This window comes from Acipenser ruthenus, chromosome 18, assembly GCF_902713425.1.
Source record: "Acipenser ruthenus chromosome 18, fAciRut3.2 maternal haplotype, whole genome shotgun sequence".
NCBI classification, from domain to species: Eukaryota; Metazoa; Chordata; class Actinopteri; order Acipenseriformes; family Acipenseridae; genus Acipenser; species Acipenser ruthenus.
In genome coordinates, this window is record NC_081206.1 from 20,485,705 (window position 1) to 20,511,502 (window position 25,798).

At 37.8% G+C, this 25,798-nt stretch overlaps 1 protein-coding gene across 2 annotated transcripts in view; it reads right to left on the reverse strand.

The window, feature by feature from the left end:
* Positions 1 to 10,442: 10,442 nt before the first annotated feature.
* The window catches only part of LOC117963957 (cysteine-rich protein 2-like), a 28,182-nt gene continuing 12,826 nt past the window's right edge, over positions 10,443 to 25,798 (reverse strand). Inside the window, exons 2-8 of one of the 2 annotated variants that reach the window (XM_058991482.1) lie at positions 23,365 to 23,459; positions 19,217 to 19,274; positions 18,276 to 18,416; positions 16,015 to 16,083; positions 14,485 to 14,579; positions 13,299 to 13,356; positions 10,443 to 11,708 (exon numbers count right to left, since the gene is read on the reverse strand). In XM_058991482.1, coding sequence (XP_058847465.1) covers positions 11,641 to 11,708; positions 13,299 to 13,356; positions 14,485 to 14,579; positions 16,015 to 16,083; positions 18,276 to 18,416; positions 19,217 to 19,274; positions 23,365 to 23,459 — 584 coding nt within the window. In that variant the 3' untranslated portion in view covers positions 10,443 to 11,640. The remainder of the gene's footprint in view (positions 11,709 to 13,298; positions 13,357 to 14,484; positions 14,580 to 16,014; positions 16,084 to 18,275; positions 18,417 to 19,216; positions 19,275 to 23,364; positions 23,460 to 25,798) is intronic. The other variant, XM_058991483.1, reaches the window with a different exon arrangement.

Sequence of the window (25,798 nt, forward strand, 5' to 3'; positions counted from 1 at the left end):
CCAATATTATTCTGATTGACAGAATAATAAAGACAAGAAATGGGTTCTGGATATGTTATTAGACCAATTGGATTGAACATACTTGTACTGCGAAGAAGAATAGAAACACAGAACACTTTTGGCATTTGTCATTCCCTGGAGGGCTTGGTCTAACCTCTTCATTGCTGATGTGTCAGCTGGAGTACAGTTTGACTGGCTATATAAAGGTGTAAAGATTTCAGGCCCCCTGCCTGGAAAGTGAAGATGGTTTGGAGGTGGAGGATGCATGAAATGAAACAAGACAAGTAAAAGAGAATACAGTACAGAATGTATAACATATGATGGTTAATTGAAGGTGGAGCTTGTCTCTGAGCCTCTTAGAACCATAGCCAGGCTTTTATTAGTATAATAATTGAGGGAGTTCCATTCTGCCTGCATTTACCACCTAACCATTAGTCATTCATTAGGTAATTTCCTCTATCAAAGCAATGTGGAAAGACCTTTTCTGCCAGCCAATCAACTTGGACTGAGTCTGATTTCCCTCGCCAGGAAACAAAAGAGGATCTGACTAGGATAATGATGGGCCGACATTTTAAGGTTGAAGTTGTTTGTTTTTAACCATCCAAGCAAGATGACCAACATTAGTGGTTAGATAATACACAAATCACATAACAACCAGATTATGCAACCAGATTAAGCATTATAATGTGTTTAATCTTGGTCAACAACCTACATTTAGCTGTCAAACTATTGTCTTACATGGGTTATCTAGATAGCAGATAAATAACACTTGTGTGATGTGCATAATACATTTTGGTGAAATATGGATTGCTGTTTGCTGATGGCAATAGACTCTTGCCTTTCTGCAACTCTATGAATTTAAAAAATATGAATAAAAAAGGCTTGTGCATGCACAAGCTCCTAAAATCTATTCCCAGTTTTGTTTTTTTTTGTTTTTTTAATATCGGCTACAATAAAAAGAATATTTTTATTTCCTTCCTGTGCAATACATTTAATTGCATCAAGGGATTTTTCCAGATGTAACCCATCCCAAGTTTGAATGGATTTGCTCAGGGGAATTAAATAAACAGAGGAAAGTTGATTCAAACAGACTGTCAGACTGCAGTTTGGCACTTGCAACTCTTTTCCAGTGATCATTGGGGCCATTACAGGATGGTGAAAGTATAACCCAAGATTCAGAGTGAGCAATTTTCCACGCTCCCTGCTTTTATATTTTCATCAGCAATTGAATCCAAACCATGCTGTCTTGTCCCAAGAAGAACCAGACTGCGTCAAATTAAATTTCCATCTGCACAATTTAATGTGCTCCTGCATGCAATTGAAAAAACAAACCTCTCAGATCTCCAGTACTGAGCGCTCATTTTTATGCTAGTTCTGAGATCCATGGTACTGAACCCTTCTACCAAAATTACCCTAAAACAGCACGTGCAGCAACATTACCAGCAATGACAAAGGATTTGTTTGAAATATTGATATTGTAGCACATTAGTACAGCTATGGTTTACACCATTGTGACACTTGTGTATCAAAACATTAAGACTTGACCACAACATTCTACCAATGGTACAGATCATTGTGACATTAATTGGGTGACCACTCAAGGCCTTTTCGAGACCTGTGCAGCGCAGGACAAACACAACTTGTGTGCCAAGTTCCTGGGTATAGAATATGCCTCTGCTGCCTTGGCAGATAGGACGTTCTGCATTATTTGCGTCGGATCCAAGGAAAAGACCTTGCAGAACAGAACGGCACAGTTCACATGCGAGACCCTTGCGGCTAGCCTGGGAGAGCTGTCTTCGGCCTCAGGGTCCCAGGTCTCCCCCCTCCGCCTGCCCTCTAGCCCGCAGGCGGTCAGCTTCGAATTGAAAGGGAACGATAGCTTACGACTGTAACCCCGGTTCCCTGAAATGGGTGGGTTTACTCTGATTTATTTTGTGTACTGTGGATTGTCTCTTACTATCTTGTGCAATGCTGCACAATTCTGGCTGAAAACTGTAAAATTATTTCTGTTATAATAAGAGACATATTAACCTATTATAAAGAAAAAGATTGTATTAATGAACTACTATTAAACATAAATGTGTGTTGTGTTGTGTGTTCTATGTGTAAATCTATACACACAATAAGATTAACTTGAATTTTGACAAATCCTTGACGATTAAGTGGCTTATTTCTCATATATGATTTATATTTATAATTATACAGCAAATAAAGCCCTTTTTTTAAATTTCTGCTGAAGAAAAGACAGGCTTAAGACAATGAAAACCTGTGTTAGCCACTATATTGATACACAGTATATTCCCTGCTGGATTATCTGAAGAAAACAATTAAGGCATTCATCGCTATCTTCCTGAGAGATGATGGGCATTGTCACAATCAATCAAATTATTGCAGCTCTTCACTTAAATGCTATGAAATTAAAGTAAAAGACAAAAGAACTTTAAATCAAAAGACTTGCTAGAGTTATTGTTCTTTTTTATTTTTTTATTTGGGGTCTGAGAATTCAAGGTCTCCATGGAAACAAGCACCCAAAACATAAACAAACATGAATCTCCTTGCAGGAAAAACGTTTTTCAGAGTGATTGTTGAGCCTTGAAGGGATCCTGGTGGAGGTTTCAGGTTGTTGGATCTTTCTCAAACAGTTTCTGAATAATTTATCTAAAAACAGTATCTCACAGCTGGCGGGATGAATCAACTGTAAGCAATATGTTAGAATTTCTCATAAAGCTTTAGATCTTGTGAATTGTAGAATTGGAATGGGTTTTCAGTATGCAGAAGACAAAAAAAGAACACTTTTGTCATGTTTTTTTTTTATCTTCAGTTGCTAGGATATTGTTCAGACCAAGTCCTCTGAGGATGAAATTTGATCTCCTGGGACAGTTTAAAAGAAATTATTTTCAAATGCTAGTAAAAGAATGGTTCCCACTGAACTCATGGTTTTCCCTCAAGTCTGGAGTTGTCACAACTTGCTATTGATCAGTTAGACCAAGGCTAAAAACCTGCTTGTGTTTCATAATGTCTTCTTCTTTTATACATAATATTACTAAGTACAGCTTACTAGATTTATTTTATTAACTCTATGTCCCCAGTAAATCTGCACTGTAATTTTGCAGTTTCCCTTATGCTTTTCACATGGTTTGTCTAATTTGTTATTTGATTTACTATTCCTCCGTGGTCTTTACCATGCTTTTACTTTACACTTTACTATGGAAAACATCTATAAGGGTCCTGTAAAAAGGGTTATGTTTGCTCACGAGATTCAGGACATTCTATAACATTAGATTGCTCACTGAAGCCGTCTCTCCTAAGATTGCTATAAATAGCAACCCTTGCTCTCTGGAATGTGGTGTGGCTACAGTAAAATCCCTTGTTATTCCAACATAAAGAATAGGTGGAGGTCACTGTAATGTTCAAATTCTACTAATCTACCAATGCTCTAATTGTTATCAGAGCATTAGTAGATTCTCACAACTTGTAGAAAAGACAATAAATCATGTATTGCAATTCATCATTATGAATTAATGTCTGTCATCTCAAAACACGCTTAAGGGAATAAGAAGCCAGTCTGAATAACTGAGTTGGCTGTGTTTCCAGAGGTTCTGCTATGGGGATTACAGAGGGAGATTTTCATTGGCTTTGGAGCTCCTGCCGGTTAGGTAGGCAAAACCGCAAAGACTGTTTCTCCTGGTGCTACAGTAGCTCACTGACTTGTGTAAAGAGGCAATTGGCTTGTTCTTGGGATCAGAGGATGCCCACTGCCCGTCAATTCTCCTGAGCCTGAGGTAAGGGGAACCTAATTAAACGTTCTAAATTGGGAGAGAAAATCAGGGGGTAAAATAAATGAGCACTTAAAATTCATTGTGTGCATTTACTACTGCATTTTTAGACATAAGCTGAAGGACTGCACAGGTCACTTCTAGAGCTTGATATCAGACAGGTGCATTAATAATGATTAGTTGACCCTTATGTAAAAGGTAAGACAACATTGTGGTACACCATAATAGCATGTATGTGAACCTGGCGTGAATGTTCCAGACCAGACCAGATATTAAAATCCTTGTTTATGTACCTTGGTGAGCAGTCATGTCCCAGTATGCCCCCATATCACAACACCATGGTTTTACTGAATGCAGCAGCATGGTCTTAGTTCAAGTTTCCCAGTTATCATGGTTATAGCTTTTAAATATACACATGACGTCCACCATGATGTTCATCCAAACCACGGTTTATATTTAGGTTTCAGTAAGCCCCAAGTTAAAAGATCCAAAGAAAAAAAAATCTAGTGCTACTACACACAGCTAACCAAAGATAAAAGATACAGCCAAGGCTTTAATAGAGATACAGTACAACTTCGCTATAACGAACCTGTTGGGGTCCAAGCCCATTATATTGAGGGATTTGTTATAGCGAAAGGACAATCAAAATGAACGATAAACTGTTGGAGTAAGTTAATGAGATGCCATTTTGAATAAAAGTAGAATAACACATAACTGTTCGTCTCTTGTATGCAGTATTCTGTCTTTATTTTAGCATATTCGTTAAAGAATTAAAACATGAAATGATTTTCATTTTGGAGGCAGTTACACAGCACACAATTTTTATTAAGAGAAAAGAGTAGACTTCACTCCGGAGGTGCTCCCGTGTGTAAAGACCGGGATGTTGACAGTGTGTGTTAATATTATCTTTTTTTATTATTTGGGGTCCAGGGGCCAGGTTTGTTCTAATGAAGGTTGTTACAGCGAGGGTGTGCTGTGCTGTGTTTCTAAAACGGACAGCCATGCTGGGATTAAATAACAGAATTACATGACCTGCTTTGGTAAATGCATTAAATTGCCTTGGCTGAGTATCAGCCTGAGAGAATTGTAACAAAATAGACGGTTGAGAAAAAAACCTGACCTGTCTTATCCATACTACATAAATAATGTGTAGGCAACACACTTTGAAACCACATGATTTCCATTCACATTCCAAAATGATCATGCAGTGTGAATTGAGAAGTATTCCAGTTATGGGACCAAACGTCAACCCAATTTGTGATGTGTAGGACCAGAGAAGCTAAGCTTGACATTATTATTTGTTTACTTAGCAGATGCCTTTATCCAAGGTGACTTACAGAGACTAGGGTGTGTGAACTATGCATCAGCTGCAGAGTCACTTACAACTACGTCTCACCCGAAAGACGGAGCACAAGGAGGTCAAGTGACTTGCTCAGGGTCACACAATGAGTCAGTGGTTGAGGTGGGATTTGAACCAGGGACCTGCTGGTTACAAGCTCATTTCTTTAACCACTGGACCACACAGCCTCATGCTTGGCCACTACAAGCATTACAGAAATTGAATTGTTAGGGAACAACTTAACCAATGACACTTAATAGTGTCAATGGAGGGTCATATTTTAGACCAGCCTTGAAAGATCACATAACACTATTCTGGAAGTTACTCAAAGGGACAACGTTTGTCTTTGTCTCATCCTGAAAAAAACGCAGAGGGAAGCTGTGAAGAGAGCCTGAAAATGTAATATTGAATGTTTGAATTGCTGGATGAATCTGATGAGTCATAAAAACATGTCAAGGTGAAATTAAAATGGATTTCTAAAACAAGGGAAGTTGAACAGACCAATCACTGTTAAGGTGTTAATATAGCATTTCTAATCCAGAAACTTCCCACCGCATCTTTAACTATATAATACATCTGTGTATGAGACAGCACCAATATATGCTAGGGTTGATGCAACCACCATGCAAAACTGTGATTTTCTAGAAGCTTCCCAGCCAGCTATTTAGAGTTAGAGGGCTGAAAGTCGTTAGCACATTTTCTAAATGACAATGGGGCAGAACAGCATCGCACGCAACACAGAAGGTTACCAGCAGGGGGCTGTTCAGATAGAGGTATTTGTATAATTATTATTTATTAATTATTTCTTAGCAGACACCCTTATCCAGAGCGACTTTCAATTGTAAAAAAAATTGTAAAATCAAAGTTCAAATTACTAATGCTTTTTTTGTAAGGTGTATATTCTCATTTATTTGTATCGGGAACCCATCAAAAGGGCCAAGTGGATTCTATTTGATTGTGTTAGAGTGCATGGATTGTGTTAGACTGCAATTAGCTCTTAAGTGTTGCCTTCTGATTTCTGCAAACCAGATGTGTGCTTTAGAAGAAATCTGTTATGGAAACCAGATGCTTCTCCTAGATCCTGCTTTGAACTCACCAGAGCTGCAGTAGCCAGTCAGTGTTAATGGAACTGAGTTCAGTCTGGACTTAATTGTCATAAGAGGCTTAGAAACACAGCACTCTCTGTCTGAGCCTTAATTTATGATTAATATTAATAACAGACACCATGCCTGTGTGGATAAATATTGATATGGTGTGGTTGTATAGATGTGTGTATGACAACAGCTCACTGTGCAGTTATGATATCGTGCTGTGGGCCCAAATCATAAAACGCTTTACAAAGACTTTTTAAATTTTTTTTATTAAAGCCAGGTCTCATTACATCTAGTTTTCGTATCCATTAAACTTTTTTTTTTTTTTTTTAAATAACTTTAAGGTGTAATACCAACAACATATAGCATAACAACTTTATCACAAGTCCCTTACAGTTTTGTTGACCATATTTTCAGATGAAGCCTATTCAGTGCATTGATTCTTTGCCTTTACAGGTAATTGGACCCCACCTGGCCCAACACAGTTTCCAATGGGCAACATACAATTTTATGGTAAGGCTCTGGTGGGATGTACCTGTAACAAAGAAAGTGGATTTAGAGCATGGAAGAATGGAGGAATTCGAGGCCACTAGGTGTAACATTAAAAAGGAACTGGTAAGAATATGGTTATGCTAATGACAAGTAAGACGTTATTTTAAATGAAGAGACCTATTTAAAACACAATAATATACCTATACACCTTTTAATGAACAAAATTGACTTTTTAAACTGTTAACAAGAATATAAATTATCTTTAGAAACTTTTCATTGCAAAAAAAAACAACTTCTATTTCAAGTAGATGGAAGGAAGTTCAATTGCTTTCAAACCCATTGGAAGCCTTTGAAACTCATTTTCAACTGTTGACAATCATACATTCTAATTAACCTTTTATATTTTTTTAAGATATATTTTCTACTTACTGATATGCATTGAAACAAGTATGTAAGGGTTTATTTTTAGGCATATTTAACTTTGGGTTTTGTTTCTGTATTTTTTTTATTATTGTTATTACTATTTTCTTTAAATATATTGCTGTATTTTATGTTGGAATTGTTCACAGCTTTTAGAATATAAAAACATAAACTTTTCTCATGAATACGAAAGTCTGCCCAGATTCAATACAAAACGTTTGAAACTGTAAACCTGTGTGCTGTTTTAAAATGGATGTTAAGTAATGTCTGGTCATCAAGTATTCAAACACAACTCCTGTGTCAGCTTTTCAAAAGGTTAATTAGTGTCATTAGGCACTGAAAGTAAAATCTGTTATACAGTCAATTGGGAGTTAACTGATAGTATTGGGGAGGATTGCTCGTGGTTAATCAGGTGGGGGTATATATTGGTGCAATTTAAAATGGAGCAGCAGCAAGTATGGCTTTGTAGGGTGCATGATGTTTTGTTGGGTTGTTTGCTTTTTCAAAATTGTATTTTTTCAAAGGGATGTTTTTTTTTTTAAAAATAGCTGAAGTAGCAGAAACCTCTTCTGGAAAAGTGCATACAGCACGTGATCTCATGTAACTTCACTTGTAAAACTGAGTCATTTTACAAAGCAGAAATGCTACAGATAAATACGTATACAGCTCCCTGATAAAATTGTCTCACTACAGTAAAGGGCTACAAAGAAAATGAAAGAATTGACTGTCCCAGAGCAGCTCAGCCTCAAAGCAGCTCAGAGCAGCCCAGCCTTCAGCTCCTGAGTGAAAGTTTGAAATTCACTTTGACCTGTACTTTCAAAGGGCCTATCTATCATTTAAATGAAACTGACACAAACCCTGCATTTTCAAAATATCTTTTTTTTAAATTTCATACTGTAAAGAAGTTATATTGTGTTGAAATATACTTTGTTCTAATTTTCCCTTCACTGGTCTCCAGTCCCAGCTAAGTCACAGATTTATCTGTTGACAGATGCTGACACCAACTCAAATCACATACTGTGTCAAAAATGTGATTTTGCATGTTGATAACACTGGTGTCGTAATTGACAAATAATAATTTAGGGACAGGTTGTGTGTAACTGGGAAAATCTTTATTATTTATTCCTCAAATAATCGTATGATGGGAAATAATAGGACAGCGGTTATTTTTCAGGAGACAAAATGTTCTCATGCTAATAGAGCTGGGATGCACACGGGCACACTCATGCAGCCTTACAATCTGGTTATCTAATCATCATTCCTTAAACCAGAGCTAGGGAAGTGCTCTGATTTCCTTCAGCTGGCCACAGCCCTCAAGCACTGAGATCGTCCTGGTGTGGCTAGTCTCTAAGGGGAGATCAGACAGGCTGCTCTGTGGCCCCACTCTATACAGCTCTGCAGTATGCAGCTGTGTGTATGCTTGGCTATACTGAAGCTATATCCTTATGCTCACAACCATCCCTTAAATTACCATAGTAAAAGTGAAGTGTAATGAAGCATAATTATCGATGCACAGATATTTAGCAAACAAAGGGAATGATTGGGATAAAACACAAAATAAATTGACCTCCAGTTGCTCTGCATTTATGTATTTATTCCACAAATTCTTGGAAGGTAGTTTATAGCCTTGAGGGATACTGTAAGAAGCCACAGTATCAACATGTCATAAGAAACCTTAACCATTAACACATGCAAACACAATGGATTTGAACAATTATAAATACAAATATTGCACACAGGTAAGTTACCATGGCACTGAAATGGATAACCACCGTGGTAACTTGTATGGAAATGTTACCACTAATGGCTCGTACCTTGGTAGCTACCCTTGCTGCTGTTGGCAAGGCATGTTGTCTATTGTTTGAAAATGGATCTGAAACACCGTGATTTCTGGCTGCCAGACCTTCATCTTGCTAATCTTACAAGGCAGTGTTATGTTTTTGCAGATCTTAAAGAGTATCTTTTCTTCTGTCAAGATTTTTCCATGTTTCACTACGGGAGTGCTGCTAAAGACTTGCTCTGCTGCTATTTGATCTTCTTGGTCATCTTGTTTCCAGAGAGGCGTTCGACCAAGTTTTACAGCTGTGTGGGAATGAAGCCTTAGGAGGTAATTGTTGTGTGACCAGGATTACTCAGATGACAGTTGGGCAGCTGGGATTAGTAATGATTAAGAAATTACAGGAGAGGACTTGAATGTTGTGTTTCATTGCAGTGTAACCGGCAAACCCACATTAAAGGCTTCCAGTATAGGATAGTCTGTCTGTGGTGATCACTCCATAGTCACCAGTCAGTTGGCCTCTTTGCAATGCTGCTGTAGTCATCAATACTTTCCTACCTTATTTGAGGCCATCCACGAATAGGTGTTGTGCTTCTGTGAAATGTGTTTTTAATGTTATCTGGACAATGGGACCATTCTTTAGCCTCTATAACTAAGGCTGTAAATAAAGATTTAAACGCTTAAAGTAATTGTAGCTAACAAAGTAGTTCCATTCATGTTCACCATCATGCATTACAAAGGTCTTAAATGTAAAAACATGTGTTTTCAATTATATCTGGTACTACACTAGGTTAAATACATCTCTGTTTGCAAGCTATGGTTTTAGACTTGTCACGCACTTCCTGGATTATTTCACCTGGAGGGTAGAATCGTCCCTGCTCGTTTAAAGGCTTTTTTCTTGTCATTAACCAATAAGCTGCTTCCCCTATTGCCTGACATGCTTTGACCAGGGTTCCTGCAAGGCAAGACAAGCACACTGAGAAATTAGTTGTACCAGATGTCTGTTTTAAAAAGAAAATACATGTTTGCTATAACATTGGATGGTATTTAATGGCTGTTTAAATGGAAATGTAGTGTTTTATGATTTTTTCCCATTTTTCAAAAAGCTCGAATCTTTTATAGTACATTTATAGATGCACTGTAATTGAATACTGTATGTGAAGTTTGAAAAATACCAAGTAAAAGATCAATCCATCTTTTTCATTTAAAATGTGTGTCAAAGTTGAAATAGTAACAGACTATTAAAATAGCTGTAATCCTCTATGACTTCTGTTGAGAGTCCAAGGACCCTGTTGCCCATCATTTGGTACCTTTACATTGTGGTGAAAAGCATTGCATAGTGCCCTGCATATTCTCCAGTAACCTGTACTGGTACATAAAGAACTCCTTTTAGATCGGGGAGGGGGTTACCAACCCAATTGTACAAGCAATGTCATATTTCATGAGGCAAAAATAATGCACTGTTGAATAGCAGCATCCCTCACAAACCTTGGGACCATTTTAGCTCAATGTTTTCCCAAAATAAAATAAAAAACCAACAAAAAAAATGGCATAAGAACTGTTTTTTTTTAATTAGGGTTCAAAAAGACAAAAGATCTTAATAATACAATCTCATAAAAAGCCCTGAATTTCCATGCCCAGTTACTTTGCATAACATAAAAACATAATGCTTAGCTTATCTACCCAGTCAGTTTGCAGTTTCTAGCCTAATATCTACTACTAGCAGTATTACTCTTAAAATAAAAAGGAACAGGAACAGTTCTTCAGTCACCAGGTAGACAAATTAACAGTTGGGCAATAAATGTTTGGGCAAGCAGAAGTACCTAGCGCCCTCTTCTGTATAGAAGCGGTCGTGCTCCTGCATTATTTAGGATGTTCCCTAATAACCAAATACGTTGCTGGTCATAGTGATTTAATGGTAATTTGTATTAAATTACAAATAAATGTATGTCCATTGTCCACTTTAAAGATCTGCCCCTCTATCTCAAATGAACTTTACAAGACCCAAATTGAAAAAAATGTGTATTCAATAAATTTTCAAATGTTAAGACAAATTAAGATACTCCAGACATTCACTTGTAAATAATGTTCTTAAGATAACTTGGCAAGTGTGTGGTATTCCTCAAAATCAGATAAATATTTGGAATCCACCTAATAGGCTAACAATATAAATTTGGTTTCATTTTTTATAGCAGGTTGTCAGAGTAGACGTGCTTAAAAGATTAGCTTGGAAGGTTTTTTGTTTTGTTTTGTTTTTGTTAAGAAAAGGCAGCCCCTTTTTTACCACAAAGAGGCCTTGTCTCACGCTGCAATGGTCGTGATAATATTTATACAACCCTGTATTCCTTCTGTAATTCTTCCAGCACTATATATTGAAATATTTCAGAAACTTTACAGAAAGGTCACACTAGAATAGGTTATTAACCAATTTCAGTGTCTTATACTGAAAAAAAGTGGTTTATGAACATGTATGGCCAAACAAGACTGATGTGGTGTTTTAAGTGGTGCTCCAAGCCCTGTTACAGGTCTGCAGTGTTGAAAGAGTTAATAAGAGGCCTTGGTGGAGTGAATATATTTATAGTGGGTGGTCCAGTGAATAATTTATTAGCCAATGGAAATCTCCTGATTCCCTTGCATTGTTTTGGTCCAGGTGACTGCAGAGCTACCCCTGTTTATGGATGGGTTTTTTTTCCCCAGGTAGTGGGACAGTAGGAAGAGCTAGAGCTGCATGCTTCTCAGGGCTGCTCAGGGCTGGGCTTCAGAGCTTGGGTCCTTCTCATAGATGTAGCTGCCCACCCCACCAGTGTTCACACCTGGAAGGAAAAACAATTCAAGGATTTAGGCATCAAAACTGACATGAGTTCTAAACAGTTATATGTATGTTGAATTTATTATATATAAAAAATACCCATATAAAATAAACTACTGTTGTATTGGACACAACACACATAGCAGCTTTGGCCATCTTCAAACACTTCTTTATAAATGATGATTTAAAACTATAAGAAAGTCTTAGATGTTCAATAAATTACATTTACAGTATATTTCTGATATATCGATTTTTTATCCCAAACTTTTCTTTTTATAGCACAATTTTGGATTAAGATTACATCCTGCAACACATCTGTAAATTAAATACTCTCTCCACACATTACCATGACCTCTGGTTAACCTTGTTGGCCTGTGCTTTTACTGTGCTTTACTACACTTAGGGCCTCATTTACGAAAGTGCACTAAATGTAGCTGTACCGTGCACATTAACTAGTGAGCCTAATGTGCACCATAATCCTAAATGTACTGTCCCATTTACTAATAGAGAACGCATTGATTTACATGCATACTATTTGGCTAATTTACATACCACAGCTTGCACACCACATGTATTGTGAGTGATAATTTAATGTGCACGATAATGTCCAGGACTTACCCGTGACCACTGTGATATAAAAGGACCCAGCAGCCCAGACGTATCTTTTGGTCAGTGGCTTATTGTGAAAAGTTAGAGGTGGCTTACATTGACCACTGTACCAATATAATGAACTATAAAATAAAATCTAAAATATAACCTGTTATTTACAGGTAATTTTCACTGCTCTATTTGAAAACTTTAATGCAAGTAATGCCTCCACGATGACAGATTTCAGCCCAGAAATGTAGGTTTAAATAGTGCGTCTATCAGTGGTTAAAGCCTGGTTTCCAAACAAACAAATGATCGCTCACTTTAATCTCATTCGTCAGAGCAGGGTGCCTCATTTAAATACATTATCACGCATTACCATAGAAATAACACGTATTCATTCTGATTACCATAGTGTGGCACATTAAAATCAGTGTGCACCATAATATGCCCACTATTCCACGCGATAATGAATAACATCGCAATAGTAAATACGGAAGTCATGAACGTGAACACTAATTGCAATTATGGTGCACCATAATGTTTAATGCCCTTTTGTAAATGAGGCCCATAGTATACCGCAGTAAACCTTAGGTAGGTTTATTTATTTATTTATTTTTCTTAGCACACACAAAGAACAGTGTGCTCTATATTAATACTAAACATTGACATATTTTCTACATACCTCATTTCACTGTATTTTGTAAACTAAAGTTAATAAGTAGATCAATAATTCACCCCTAGGGCAAAAAAAACCCTATTTGGAAGAATTAAAGAGCAGCAGTATTTAAATCCTTTCTAAATGATTAAAATAGACCCCACTTTGGACTGAAACAGTAATATTCAAAAGTAGTAACAAACAGACCATGGTAATGCCCCTAGGAAACCCCTGGTGGAATAGTATTGCATTTATTTATATGCTATGAGCACCATCTAGTGGTAAAACTGGATATTTAGTTCAGCTCCATTTTGTTCAGTATCTGGTCATGCACAATAGGAAACATACCTTTTGGTCCAAACAGAGTTGCATAGCAGGGCTTGTGGCAGTAGGGCTGCCCATCATGCTGTTAAATAAAATGAATGCATACATTATCATCAATATCTTCAATGTTTACTACAATCTGAGCATCATGTTCTTTATTAAATACAATTTATTAATAAGGTAATATCCAACTGAAATAATTATCCAAAGAAAATGGTGACATAACAGCGAAGTTGATCTATGTGTCTCTTTTGCTCATATCAAACTCTAGAGACAACCAGTTTAGTTTAGATGTTTTGTCATTCCCAATACAAATACGTTCCAGCAGCAGATGCTGGTCTTCATTTGTGTTAAACCCAACACAGACGATAGTTTTGGGGAATGCTTCTCTTTAGGCTCATCATGAAGGCAGGAGACGGAGAAGGAGGAAGATGAAGGAGGAAAGACAGCACAAAGAAAACAGGATAGGGAAAGGCAGACAGAGAGAAGTTACGCATGGGAGCACTTGGAAGGCTGTAGAGCATAATCTCTTCATTGTCTTTCAGAGAAGTCAAGTATAGATTTTAAGAGCCTATTTTTGATCTTGTTTCTGAACTTTCTGTATGAACAATGTCATTCGTATGAGACGTAAAGCCGAGGTTCTATTGTGAGTGACTCTGCAGTAGCAGTTGTGATGCATAGTTCAACCCCAAGTCTCTGTAAGTCGCTTTGGATAAAAGCATCTGCTAAATGACTAATTAATAATAATAATAATAATAATAATAATAATAATAATAATAATAATAATAATAATAACAACAATGTGGGATATTGCAGGTAACTGCGGTTTTTCACAGCTATGCGCCTACAATTTCTTACTTGGAATAGCTTACCACAGTATATTGGAGATTTGGAAACTGCCTGTGTTTTTAAAACCTCAAGTTTTGTCTGTTTAATTTAGCTTTTAAGTAGTGTTTGAACATTGTAAAAGGTTTAGGGCCTTGGCCATCATATCATAATGTTGACTTTTTACTGAAGCAAAATCTGAGTAAAGTCAAACCTAAAGGGTTGTTCATCCAAAGAGGGAAGGGGAAACGGCCAGTTGAGGTGGAGGTGAAGGAAATGGGGTAGACGCAAATGTGAATGGTTAAGAGTGTGAAAGTGGAAGAGTAGATATTTAAAAAAAAAAGACTGAGAATGAGAAAAGGAAAGAAAGCAGAACCAGCAGTACCTCTGCGTGGCTCCCCGGAGTCAGGGTCTTGCTGCAACGCTCACAACGTAGACACGGGCGATGCCAGTCCTTCCCCAGGGACGTCACCTTCTCCGCTGGAACACAGACACCGACACCGTCACCATGGCAACCAGCTCCCTCTACCTATCTGCACTCTAGCTGTAGCAGTACAGCTGCATTACCTTGGCCTAGTTTAGCTCATTATTTTAAAACAAATTACTTCATTATAATTTGCTCATACCAATTACATTTCAATTATTTTTACTTACTGAAAGAATCAAACGATATAACATGGGCTATATTTTTAGTACATGGAATAAATATATATATATAAAAAGAGAACATTGCTTTATATTCATTAATTACATTATTTCAAATGTCAGATACTGTCTGCATTATTTTACAGAGCTTCCTTTCTTACATATTGTATTTCTTAGAAACCTGCTACAGTATCCTTATAAAAGATGACCATGGTAAATTTGAACATAATGTACTAAGATTATTTTTTATTTAATAATGCAGTTCCAAGAGTATGGAATCTGCTACCTTGTCATGCAGTAATTATCTAAATATTTAAAGAAACAAATGAAAACATCTGTAACTGCCTTAGTGGGTGATTATAGGATATGTGAATTTACCAAGACCCCCAGTTTAAGATTGTCTCTCAAGGAAGCAATCAATGCATTTTTTTTTTTAAAACTCCAGCAGGGGGCAATATATACACCTCTCAGGCACCCAGATGTATTTCAGTAGCCAAAATTGACTTAAATCTTTGAATTTTATGCTTGCAACAGAAGAAGATAAATGACTTTTGTACATTCTGGGCTCTGTTTCAAAGCAATTTTGGAATTTTGTTTTTAAAATGTCTTCCAATGTTCAATTCAGATTAATGCAATAATAAGGTATTTCAATAACACATACATAAATATCCCCTGTCAAAGATAGGTCAGCATTTAATACATCCATTACATACCTATCAAAACCGGAAAAGTGGTACGAAAAAAAAAAACTAAATACAGTACACTGTGTCGAATAATCGTACAAGTTTATCAACATTATACAGAACAAGCTCTTCCCAAGCAATAACCTTCAAAAGCTCAGCAAATCAGGGGGAAAAATAGGTCCATCTCCATGATATTCTTTCACACTCGTGTGTGCAGCTATGCGGCATATCAGCTCAGACTACTTCACCTTACTCTCTTGAATAACCACAGTTAAGATTTTTAAAAGGTAATCGTCTTCCTACCTAAAAGCATCCAATATTAACCACACAAGCAGACTAGAAATATGATATGGGAGTGTGGGTAACTAGGGGCACTTAAGATTCATGACCTTTCCACTGTCTGGACCTCAAATATTATGCTACTTCTGATTTCAATATTTAGAGTAAATGTAAAAGGAGTCTAATACTTACTCCTGGTAGAAAATCCATTCAAAAAGGAAAACCACAAACCTGTATTATTAGTCTATATTATTAAGTACTTTTATAAACTGATGTAAAGGAAAAGTGGAAAAAAACAGGATACTCACCAAAATAAACCTTCTTGTTACACCTGGGGCACATATTGGGCTCTCCTGAAAAACTGGTAATGCTTGCAGCTAAAAAAAATAAAACAGTTGTTTTATTGTTACATACATTATACTGCTTATAATTAAAAACAAACTATTTACAAAACGTTGATATTTAAAAAATATGAAAAACCATTAATGTCATGGTCGTTGTATAGGAGAATGACACCCCTTATACTTCCATAAAGACACTTTGCAGGAAACGAGGTGAAATCTTAACACAGACTTCCTCAAAATAAACACGGCATTTGAGAAAATGCTATATAAATGACCCAGAATAATTATAAAAAGTAAATCAGACAGAAACAAAACTAAGAAAACGTCATTGGAAGTACTTTGCTCTTTAAAATGCAGGGTCAGCGAAATTTGAATGAATATATTGATAGATTGTTTGTTGAACTGCAGTTCATATTTCTGAGTAAAACTGTATCTTGATGAAACCCTCGTGAATTAAAGCTTGTTATGATGCGATTCCTGAACTGCTCTTCAGTTGTTCCTGATCAGCTGTTATAAGTTGTCATGTGAACTTCAGGCAAAAAATGTTGAACTTGTGTGAACTGTTCATAATTCACAAGTGGACTACTCTCCAGTGAATAAGAAGCCAAGGCAATAAATCAGGAAGGTCTTCATCCAAGAACAGCAATTGTATAATGGTCATTATTATTATTATTTATTTCTTAGCAGACGCCCTTATCCAGGGCGACTTATAATTGTTACAAGATATCACATTATACATTATTTCACATTATACAGATATCACATTATTTTTACATACAATTACCCATTTAAACAGTTGGGTTTTTACTGGAGCAATCTAGGTAAAGTACCTTGCTCAAGGGTACAACAGCAGTGTCCCTCACTGGGGATTGAGCCCACGACCCTCTGGTTAGGAGTCCAGAGCCCTAACCACTACTCCACACTGCTGCCCCTGTCATTTTCACATGCTAACAGAGTACTACAGTATGTATTTTACCACCTCTCTGCTTTTTATTGTACTATCTTACACAGGATCTATGGAGTCCAGAGTAATACTGCTGCTGACACCCTGTGTTTTAGGTCAGTGTGAGCCACGGGGGATCTCCAATGGGTCTGTTGGCAGCAGTGCCATAATGTCTCGTCCTTCTGATAACCTTTGCAGCGCTTCAGGTTCAAATTGATCATAATGCAATGCTTGGGAATAAGTACCCCATTCGTCAGGCTATTACTACAAATACATCACTAATATGATTGGCTTCAGGTGGATTCACACGACTGATGCTGCCATGCTTTTGGGCAGTAGACTGTGGAACAGCACAAAACAAGTGCAGCGAACTGTGAGCAGTAAGACCTACCTCAGCATATCTTAATGTGGAATCAGGCTGGCAAAGTAATTGCATCTGAGGACTGGGAGACAGGCTGGCTTAGTAGATATAGGTTTTAGGAATACATTAATAAAGGGCACAGGAATATATAGAGAGGATGTTTAAGGTTACACTTGAAAATTCAGGCTGACTCCCTGTATGCTTGCTGTATCTTATTGTGTATAAGATGTCATCGTGTGCAGTTTGGTCTCTGGCTACTCAAACTGTGCAGAATGATGCCTATAACACCCTACACACTACATATTCACTTATTATAAAGATTGTATTCAGGAACTACAAAAAACGTGTTGTTATTTTTTACTTTAGAATTGTGCTGAATGTACATAATATTTATTTGAGAAGTCTGCTCAATATCATATTGTGCCCGTGTGTTCCATACACATCACTATCTGTGGTTGTTCCTTTGATCACCACTTTAAAATTGATTTTGACATTTTCTATTTTGTAACCCAGAGTTGCAGAAATGACAGTAGCGCATCCCTAATTTCATTTCTAAAAACTAAAATTCTCTTCAGAAATTCAGCTTTTAGGAGTCAGAAGCAGCTTACGTATTTGATCGACGACATTAGTTAGTTAGTCTGGTAAATAACGACATAGGCAATTAAATTAAATACTATTAAAATGTATATGGTGCAAAGTATCCCTTTGAAATGCAACTTCATATGGGGAGGAAACTCCAGTATCAAGGTCAATCACATTATGGCCGGGTTAATTTCTCCATATCCTAACTAATCCCAAATACAATTCCCCTGTGCCCCAGCTCCCCCATGTTAAGAGAGCTGGTGATATAAATTGATTTGATGAATTTAATTATTTATTTAGAGACCGCCAGGAAGCTGGCTATTCGGGACCCTTACGTACCTTTCACAGGTCCCCGGGGGGGTCCAGAGGTCTTTCTCTCCTCCTCCGTTTTGGGGGCCGACTCGACTGCGGCGCTCGTTTGCTGGGAGTTCACAGGGGGGTTATCATAGACGTATGCCCCTGCACCACCAATGTTGACACCTGGAGGAAAGGACATTTGGCTGGTATTTATTACCGTTCAGAAATACAAATGTGAATATAAAGGAAAAAGGGAGTGCCAAGAGTCTGCTGGCTGTCTGTGACACATGAATGAATGAAATCTAATTATAGAGCAGGCTATAAATGCTATAGCACCATTATTTAGGCAGCTACCAGAAGTTTCCATATTCACAGTTTCCATATTGTCAGAGATTCACAGTAAAATACCTTCACTCCATTACTAAAAAAAAACATTTGCAGAGGATAAGTACAATAATATGTAAAAGTGTAAGTAGCTTTATATGTTATTGCCGTTGCTCTTCTGTTTTCCCCTTACAACTGAATGTTGTTTGCAATTATTCTGAACGCTTCTGGGATGGCATAGTCTTTCGTCGTTTTGTATAGATGCATGATTATGTGATGGAGAGTAAATACACTGCTGGAAATGCAGTGCTTTAGAGCCCCAGGGCTCCTAGGAGGTGTCCAGTTGCCCACATTGCAGGTGCGCTGTAGGAAGGATCTTTGTATACACCACCATAATGATTGACAGGCAGGATTCTTGTGAGGACAATTAAGCTCTGTCAATCACATTGCCTTTCCTTAACAAATTCATTAGTAAGCTCTATTTAAGAGGACCTTTTTCATAGTTCAGTTCCAGTCCTGAGACTGTATCCTGTGCTGCATTTGTTCAAATTAAAAATTTAAAGAAATGTACATTTCCATGCAAAATGAGGAATGACAGGTAGTCAGCTTAATATGAATGTTTAGAGAAGGTACTGTACAGGTACGAATGCAAGGCTTACCTTTTGGCCCAAAAAGAGCAGCGTAGCACGGCTTGTGGCAGAATGGTTTCCCATCATGCTGAAAAACCAGATAAAAGCACAGGAACTCATTTAGAGAAATGAGGTATGGTATAGTGTTGAATTCTTCTCAATTGGAACATATCCAAAGAGTCATAAACAATTATCAATTCCTTGGCAAATTCAAACACTCAATTAGAAATTCTGAGGTATAACTATAGAACTGCCCCCGTCAGTTCTGACACAGCTGGATTATATATCACTGGAGCATCACCTTTGATTTCATCGACAAACTATCCTTGGTTACCCTGGGACTGAACAGCCTGACTATGGTATTGTACCGAGATTTACTAACAGACCACAGGTTAAGAACCTCAGGGCTGGTACTTGGAGCAGTGTGGCCTAATGTTTAGAGGAGATGACCTGGGAGTAAATGTGGCCTAGTGTTTAGAGCAGAGGGACTGAGAGGCAGGGTGGACTTATGTTTATAGCAGAGGAACGTTTTTTTGTGTAATGTGGGTATGCTGTAAAATGCTTTAAAAATCCAGCTGTGGTTTATAGGCAGAATATACTATAGGTTGATCCAATCAAAGTAATCAAAGTAAAGTTGACTTTCTATGTTTAATGATGTAGGGTAAACTATTTTGGTGGTATGTTTTCTATAAATTCCTCCCTATGTAATTGCTACCATTGATGGTGATATTGTGTTTCTTCGTGGTACAGTAATACACTGTTAATCTTCTAAATAATAGTATGAAGTATCATTTATATTTTTCAAACTTTTACGAGAAAGTACAAGTATCAAATTTGGAGACTTTCTTACAGCAACCCCTGCATAAGGACGCAGTCAAGTCCCAGCTACCAGATCTGAAATTGAGCCTGTCTCACTATATATTAACTAAAGAGTTTGCCAGATGTGTGCTTAATGACACACAGAGCACTGCAGTGCCCAGACATCACTTTTAAAAGAGTTCCACCTAGGTAAAGTGTCTCCCGAGGAACTGCTACTGTCTGCTTTTGTTCCTCCAGATTTTCTAACATGTCCAGTATATCTGCCAATAGAGAGCCACCTGCTTTTCCCTAGCACACTGTTCCTTTGTTTGGCTCCGACTCCCACTGTTGCCAAGACAAAAGAGGAACAGCAGGGCGGGAGCAAACTGGGCTACTGCTCTCGTCAGAGCGGGGTGATGTATTGCGTGTCCACTGGTTGTCAATGTGTCAACGAACCACAAAATGTGTTTCATTATAGTCGCTGTTATTTGAATAAACAGAATTGTTTTTACAAATCTCTTTAATTGTATATAGCACAATTCAATTATGAGATTTAAATGTGATATTGATATCTGATATTACTTTTGTCAATGTCCCCGAGATATCCTTTGTAAACTGTTCCATCTCATTGTGTTTGTAATCTGAGGACGTTTTTAGACAAAGGAATGTGTTTATAAGGACTATTGTATTAAATGGGGTGAGATACGCATCAGAGGATGTAGCATTTTCAGGGGAAGCTTTCGTGGCTTTTCCTGGCTTACTGGTCGTCAGTGTCCTTGTTCCTCACCTCACATTTCTACTATACTTTGATATATTTCTGCTTGTCTAGTACAGTGATTTCTAGCCTTAGGGCTTGCCCCCACAGACCAGCTGTTGTTGTTCAGACCATTACGCGAATGAAAAAAAAATTTAGTTGATGTTTTGTGATTAATTCTAGCATGAGGTGTATTTTTCGTAATTATTAATAGGATGATATTGTTATCTGTTGTGTAGTGTGTAGCAGTTTAATGGTTTGCTTTGATGCTGGAGCAGTGTGGCCCTGTGTTTACAGCATGGAACCTGGGAGGTTCTGTGGCCCAGTGTTTGGAACTGAGAACTGTAGGAGGCTGTGTTTGGAGTCACAGAAACTGAGAAACAGTGTTGCTATTGGAGTTGATTTGACATGTCTCAGTGATATTGAAGTCGAATTACATTATTAAAAAAACACATTAAGAGACTGAATCTGAGCTGTAAATCTCCTTCCCAATCAGAGAAGGTGCTGCGTAAGGGGAACAATAGGCTCTTCACAGGATTTGCTGGAGAGAGAGGACTGGAGCTGAGACTCTCACTCAGCACCTTCCCCAGCACGCCACAAACCTGCACTGCACAGCACAGCAAAACACAGAGCACAGTTATTGGAACTGCACTGTTGTCACCATTATTGTGGAACTGTATTATACACTCTGTCACTTTAATTAAAACCCTTGCTGGTTCAACTGGGCTACCTGCGTGTATGTGACGTCACTTCCACCTGTGACAACATCCATACTTTTAAACACACAAACATGAAAACAGTTACTAGGATTTTGTTTGTGGATTTCTAATATTAAACGCAGTACTTCACATGCATAAACAACCCAGCCTCCAAAGCCTGATGCGGAGAAGGGGGTGGTGAGCATCAGCAGACGTTCTTCAGGGTCAGAAATTTACCAGGGAACCCTGGGAATTGTGAGGACAGCAGACAACAAGCGCAGCTAACTCAAATGTCCTGAAGGTCACGGGTCAGTGAGCAGCGAGACCTACCTCAGCAGATCTTAATGTAGAATCATCCTGGCAAAGTAATTGCTTCTGAGGACTGGGAGGCAGGCTGGCCTAGTACTAAAAACTTCTTATATAGGTTTTAGGAATGCATTGATAAAGGGCACGTTACGCTTGAAAATTTAGGCCAACTTCCTGTATGCTTGCTGGCCCCTGTCCCCATTTGACCAAATGTTGCTATTCACTTGCCAAGAACTGTCTGAATTTTTTTTTTTTGGACGATACTTTTTTTTATATGTTGCATTTCCACACCAAACTTTCTAAAAACATATCACACACCTACTGTTTGGTCTGCAAGTACTAGAATTAAGGTTTGTGCACTTGCTCATTGTGATGTATTGTATCCCTATGCTTCTGCTCATCCAGTTGAACATCAATCCAAGTTTGTCCAAAAGGTCTGAGTGTTACAGCGGCTCGCAAGTGACTTTGGGAACACTCATGTTTTTGTGCTGACTTCGATAGACATCCTAGATTGCTGTAGCCAGTGCTGTTCCATATCGCCTTTTCTGTACTGAACAAAAGACAGTTTCAGCAGTATAATTTCTGTAATTGACAGCTACCGGTAAGCACAGATACCTTCCATAATTTGAATTTTGGAAGTGGCGAGTATATCCCTTCCGTTCCTGTGTCAGTTCGGGTATTTGTGGTGTATCTCTCCCTTTTTTAACAATCTCCAATTTTTCTGATAAAGCTGTACTTGAAAATTGGTAACCAAATCGACTACGATGTCTCAGTGATCTGACATTTAAAAAAAAAAAAAAGTGTAAAAAGCAATTAGAAATATTACTTTGAAGTTCTCAATATAATTCTCAATATTGGTCTCTATAATAGTAATATTGCGTGAAATTCAGCTATTCTTACACCACTTATCATTATTTTCCGCCTCTGCTTACTAATGATTGGACAGCTGCAAAACCAGGGCACATCTTTGACTTTCCCATTGGTTAAAATCCCTAAGACAATCAACTGAAACGGAGAATACTTTCAACTGTTTATGTCCCGCCTCCGCTCACTTATGATTGGACTGCTGCGGAGAAAATTCAGATCTTCTATTGGTTGATCGCATCGCAGGCCCTTCAGGAAAACATTAGAGTATGTTTCGCAGCATATAAGCGAGCACTGTAAATTGACAGCTGTCAACGGTTTAGTTGCCATTGTCTCGTCAGCAGAGAATACCTTGAAGGCCCTGATGGCACGCCCCCTGGATTAATCCTGAATAGTTACCAGGCTCGTGAATCACTATACCACTAATATCTGATAGAATAAAAATTAATAATCTATTTTGTGTTCTCTCAATGAAGTCACACCTAGGCTGTGTCTTAATATGCACCCTACCCTATGAGCAGTGGACTTTTTTGTCCATCTGCCATTTTGTAGGGGTGTCTAAATGCCCATTCATCAAAAATATATAGTTTCAACACTGGAGGTGCGGCCTTGACCTAATATGTCAAACGCGCAGTAATATTTAGTGCATTACACACTTTTTTAGCTTGAGAGGGAAGGGAAGAAGTAAAATATGTTCTAGAAATAGTATAGAGAGTAGTTTTGAATCAAGACACAGTGATTCAAGGGTACAGCCTTACCTCAGCGTGGCCCCCTGAAGTCAGAGTCTTGTTACAGCGCTCACACTTTAGACAGAACTTATGCCAGTCTTTTCCCAGGGAAGTGACCTTCTCGGCTGCAAAACCAAAAATAATGAATGACAACCTAGCAATAGACTTAGGAACGAGATGACTGTCTTCCTGGATTCAAGTCTACTACAATACAGCATATTCAAACAGTACATAATCAATACAAAAAACAACAATGTTATCCAAGCAATGTCCATTTTGTCTCAAGTTAAACTCTGAGCATCTTCTACAATAGCAATAAATAACACGGATGTGTTACCTTACAAAAGGTACATACTGTAAAAATCCTGGAAAACGTAGGTGATAACTACAGGGCCCATCGAGTGTACGAGGTGATAAGCCTTCTCATTAGATCAAATGTGAGACAGGTTATCCCCAAGTACACTTGATGCATCATCTATAGTAGGTATAGCCATTATATGACAAGTGCTTTGTTTTAGCATATTAGCTTCATATTTCTTGCAGCATTTTGTGGTTCAGATCATTGTTTATCCCTGTTTGTCAGCTAATACTTTTCTCCAAGAATCTGCAAACTCCAGTCATTGTGGATTACAAAAATAGCCAAATCTAATCAATTATTTTCATACACTGCACTTAACATTAAACCTCTATTTACATAACTCTGAATCTTACAGTAACAAAATTTTTTTTAATGTCAAACCAAGCGCTCTATAAACAAAAAGAACTTGAAAATCCTCTTACTCCTTGCTAGAAAGGTAAACCATGAAGTACAGATTTATTTTCCAATTGGAAATGAAATAGTTTCTCAGAGAAGAGGGGAAATGGAATCCGGAGAATGTAATGCACTGTATCAGAAGCCTTTGCTAATCCCTGTGGAACAGCAGTGTGGAAATGCATCAATCATCCTAAATATTAAACCCAGCCAGAAACCACTGGATATAAAAGCAATCTGCGATACATCTTTCATTTGGAGGTACAGTATAAAGAACACATAGCAGGGCATGGAAAGTAACCAAGTAGGCTGGTACAGTACATCTACATGTAACCACGGCAGCCGGGTTGGTAGTGTATTTTAGTAAACCTTGGTTTCTAAGCAGTTCATCACGTGATGCAGTAAACAGGGACTCAAATGACTCGGCATGTCCCCTTTCTCTCCTCCCCTTGACCACCCACCATAATAGGAGAATTAACTGACTGGACCCACTTCATATGCTTGTTACAAAGTTACAGTTGGGAGCTCTTAAAGAAGCACACTACATCTGAAAACTCATCCTCTAGGCTAAAAGTTAATGCTACTTATAAAGTCAGTTGAGAAACACATGCTGTCATATGAATGCAAGTTCCTCAGCATATTCTTTAAAGCTGTAGTCCCTAAGGTTTACCTGCAGCAGAGCCAGTTTCACTGCTCCCTGTCATCATGCTACAGCTCCATAGCCAGCAAGCTTCAAATCTTACATTGTGACATAATCCGAGTTTGCATCCTGTTCGAACTGAGAAATCCATCACATTTCTAGTTCAGATCCCAAGTGAATATGCCGGGCTGTCTCTTACTCCATTTCTTTCAACACACATTAATTATAGTACATGAAATGTTATTCTTTCTAAATATATAACAAGAGTTAACAATAGCCAGACAGTGCCCCCCTTAGTGTTATAGCCCAACTCAGGAAACACTGTTGCCTTATGTAAATGGCATTTGTACCTTTTGTTTCCTTAAATTGAATAGAAGAAAATGGTGATGCATGAGGAGACACTTCCTGTTATTTGAAGTTAATCCGCAGATGTTTTTTTATGGCAACAAAAGAATGGAGGTCTTAAAATAGATGTTACCCTTCGTATCAATAAGCTTCACATTTTTGGGGTGTTGGTTGGTTAAGTTTGAATAAGACAATTGTGTTATTTATAGAAGTGCAATAAAACTACATGTTCCTAACATTACAGTGTAGTGTACAAGGAGGTTAACATTATGAATTAATTTTTAGCTTATACTAGTTCAATTTCCTACACTACAGAAATCAAAAGCTGCATCGTGACATATCCTACAGCAACTGAGCAACCTGATTGGTTGGAAAGGTTGTGCTGCTGTATAAATACTGAGGTTACGGCCTGGAATCAATCAGTTTTATGCCCAGAATGTTGAGGAACAATCAAATAACTTGATTTATATAAGGCAAGTTCTCATGACTGGTATAAAACTGATTCAACACAACACAGGCAGTAACCTATTTCTACCACATTTTTTAATTCATTCTCATCTTAATTAAATTATTGTGTTACTGCTATGTATTCATTTTAAAGGACTAGTGTGTTACTCTGTAGTATTCCTCCACCTTGTGTTGTCCATTGAGAATGTTTATCAAAGTTGGCTGCCGTTACCAGGCAACAGGCACATCCAGTGTTAACAGCAGCTGGTTGGTTCAATTCC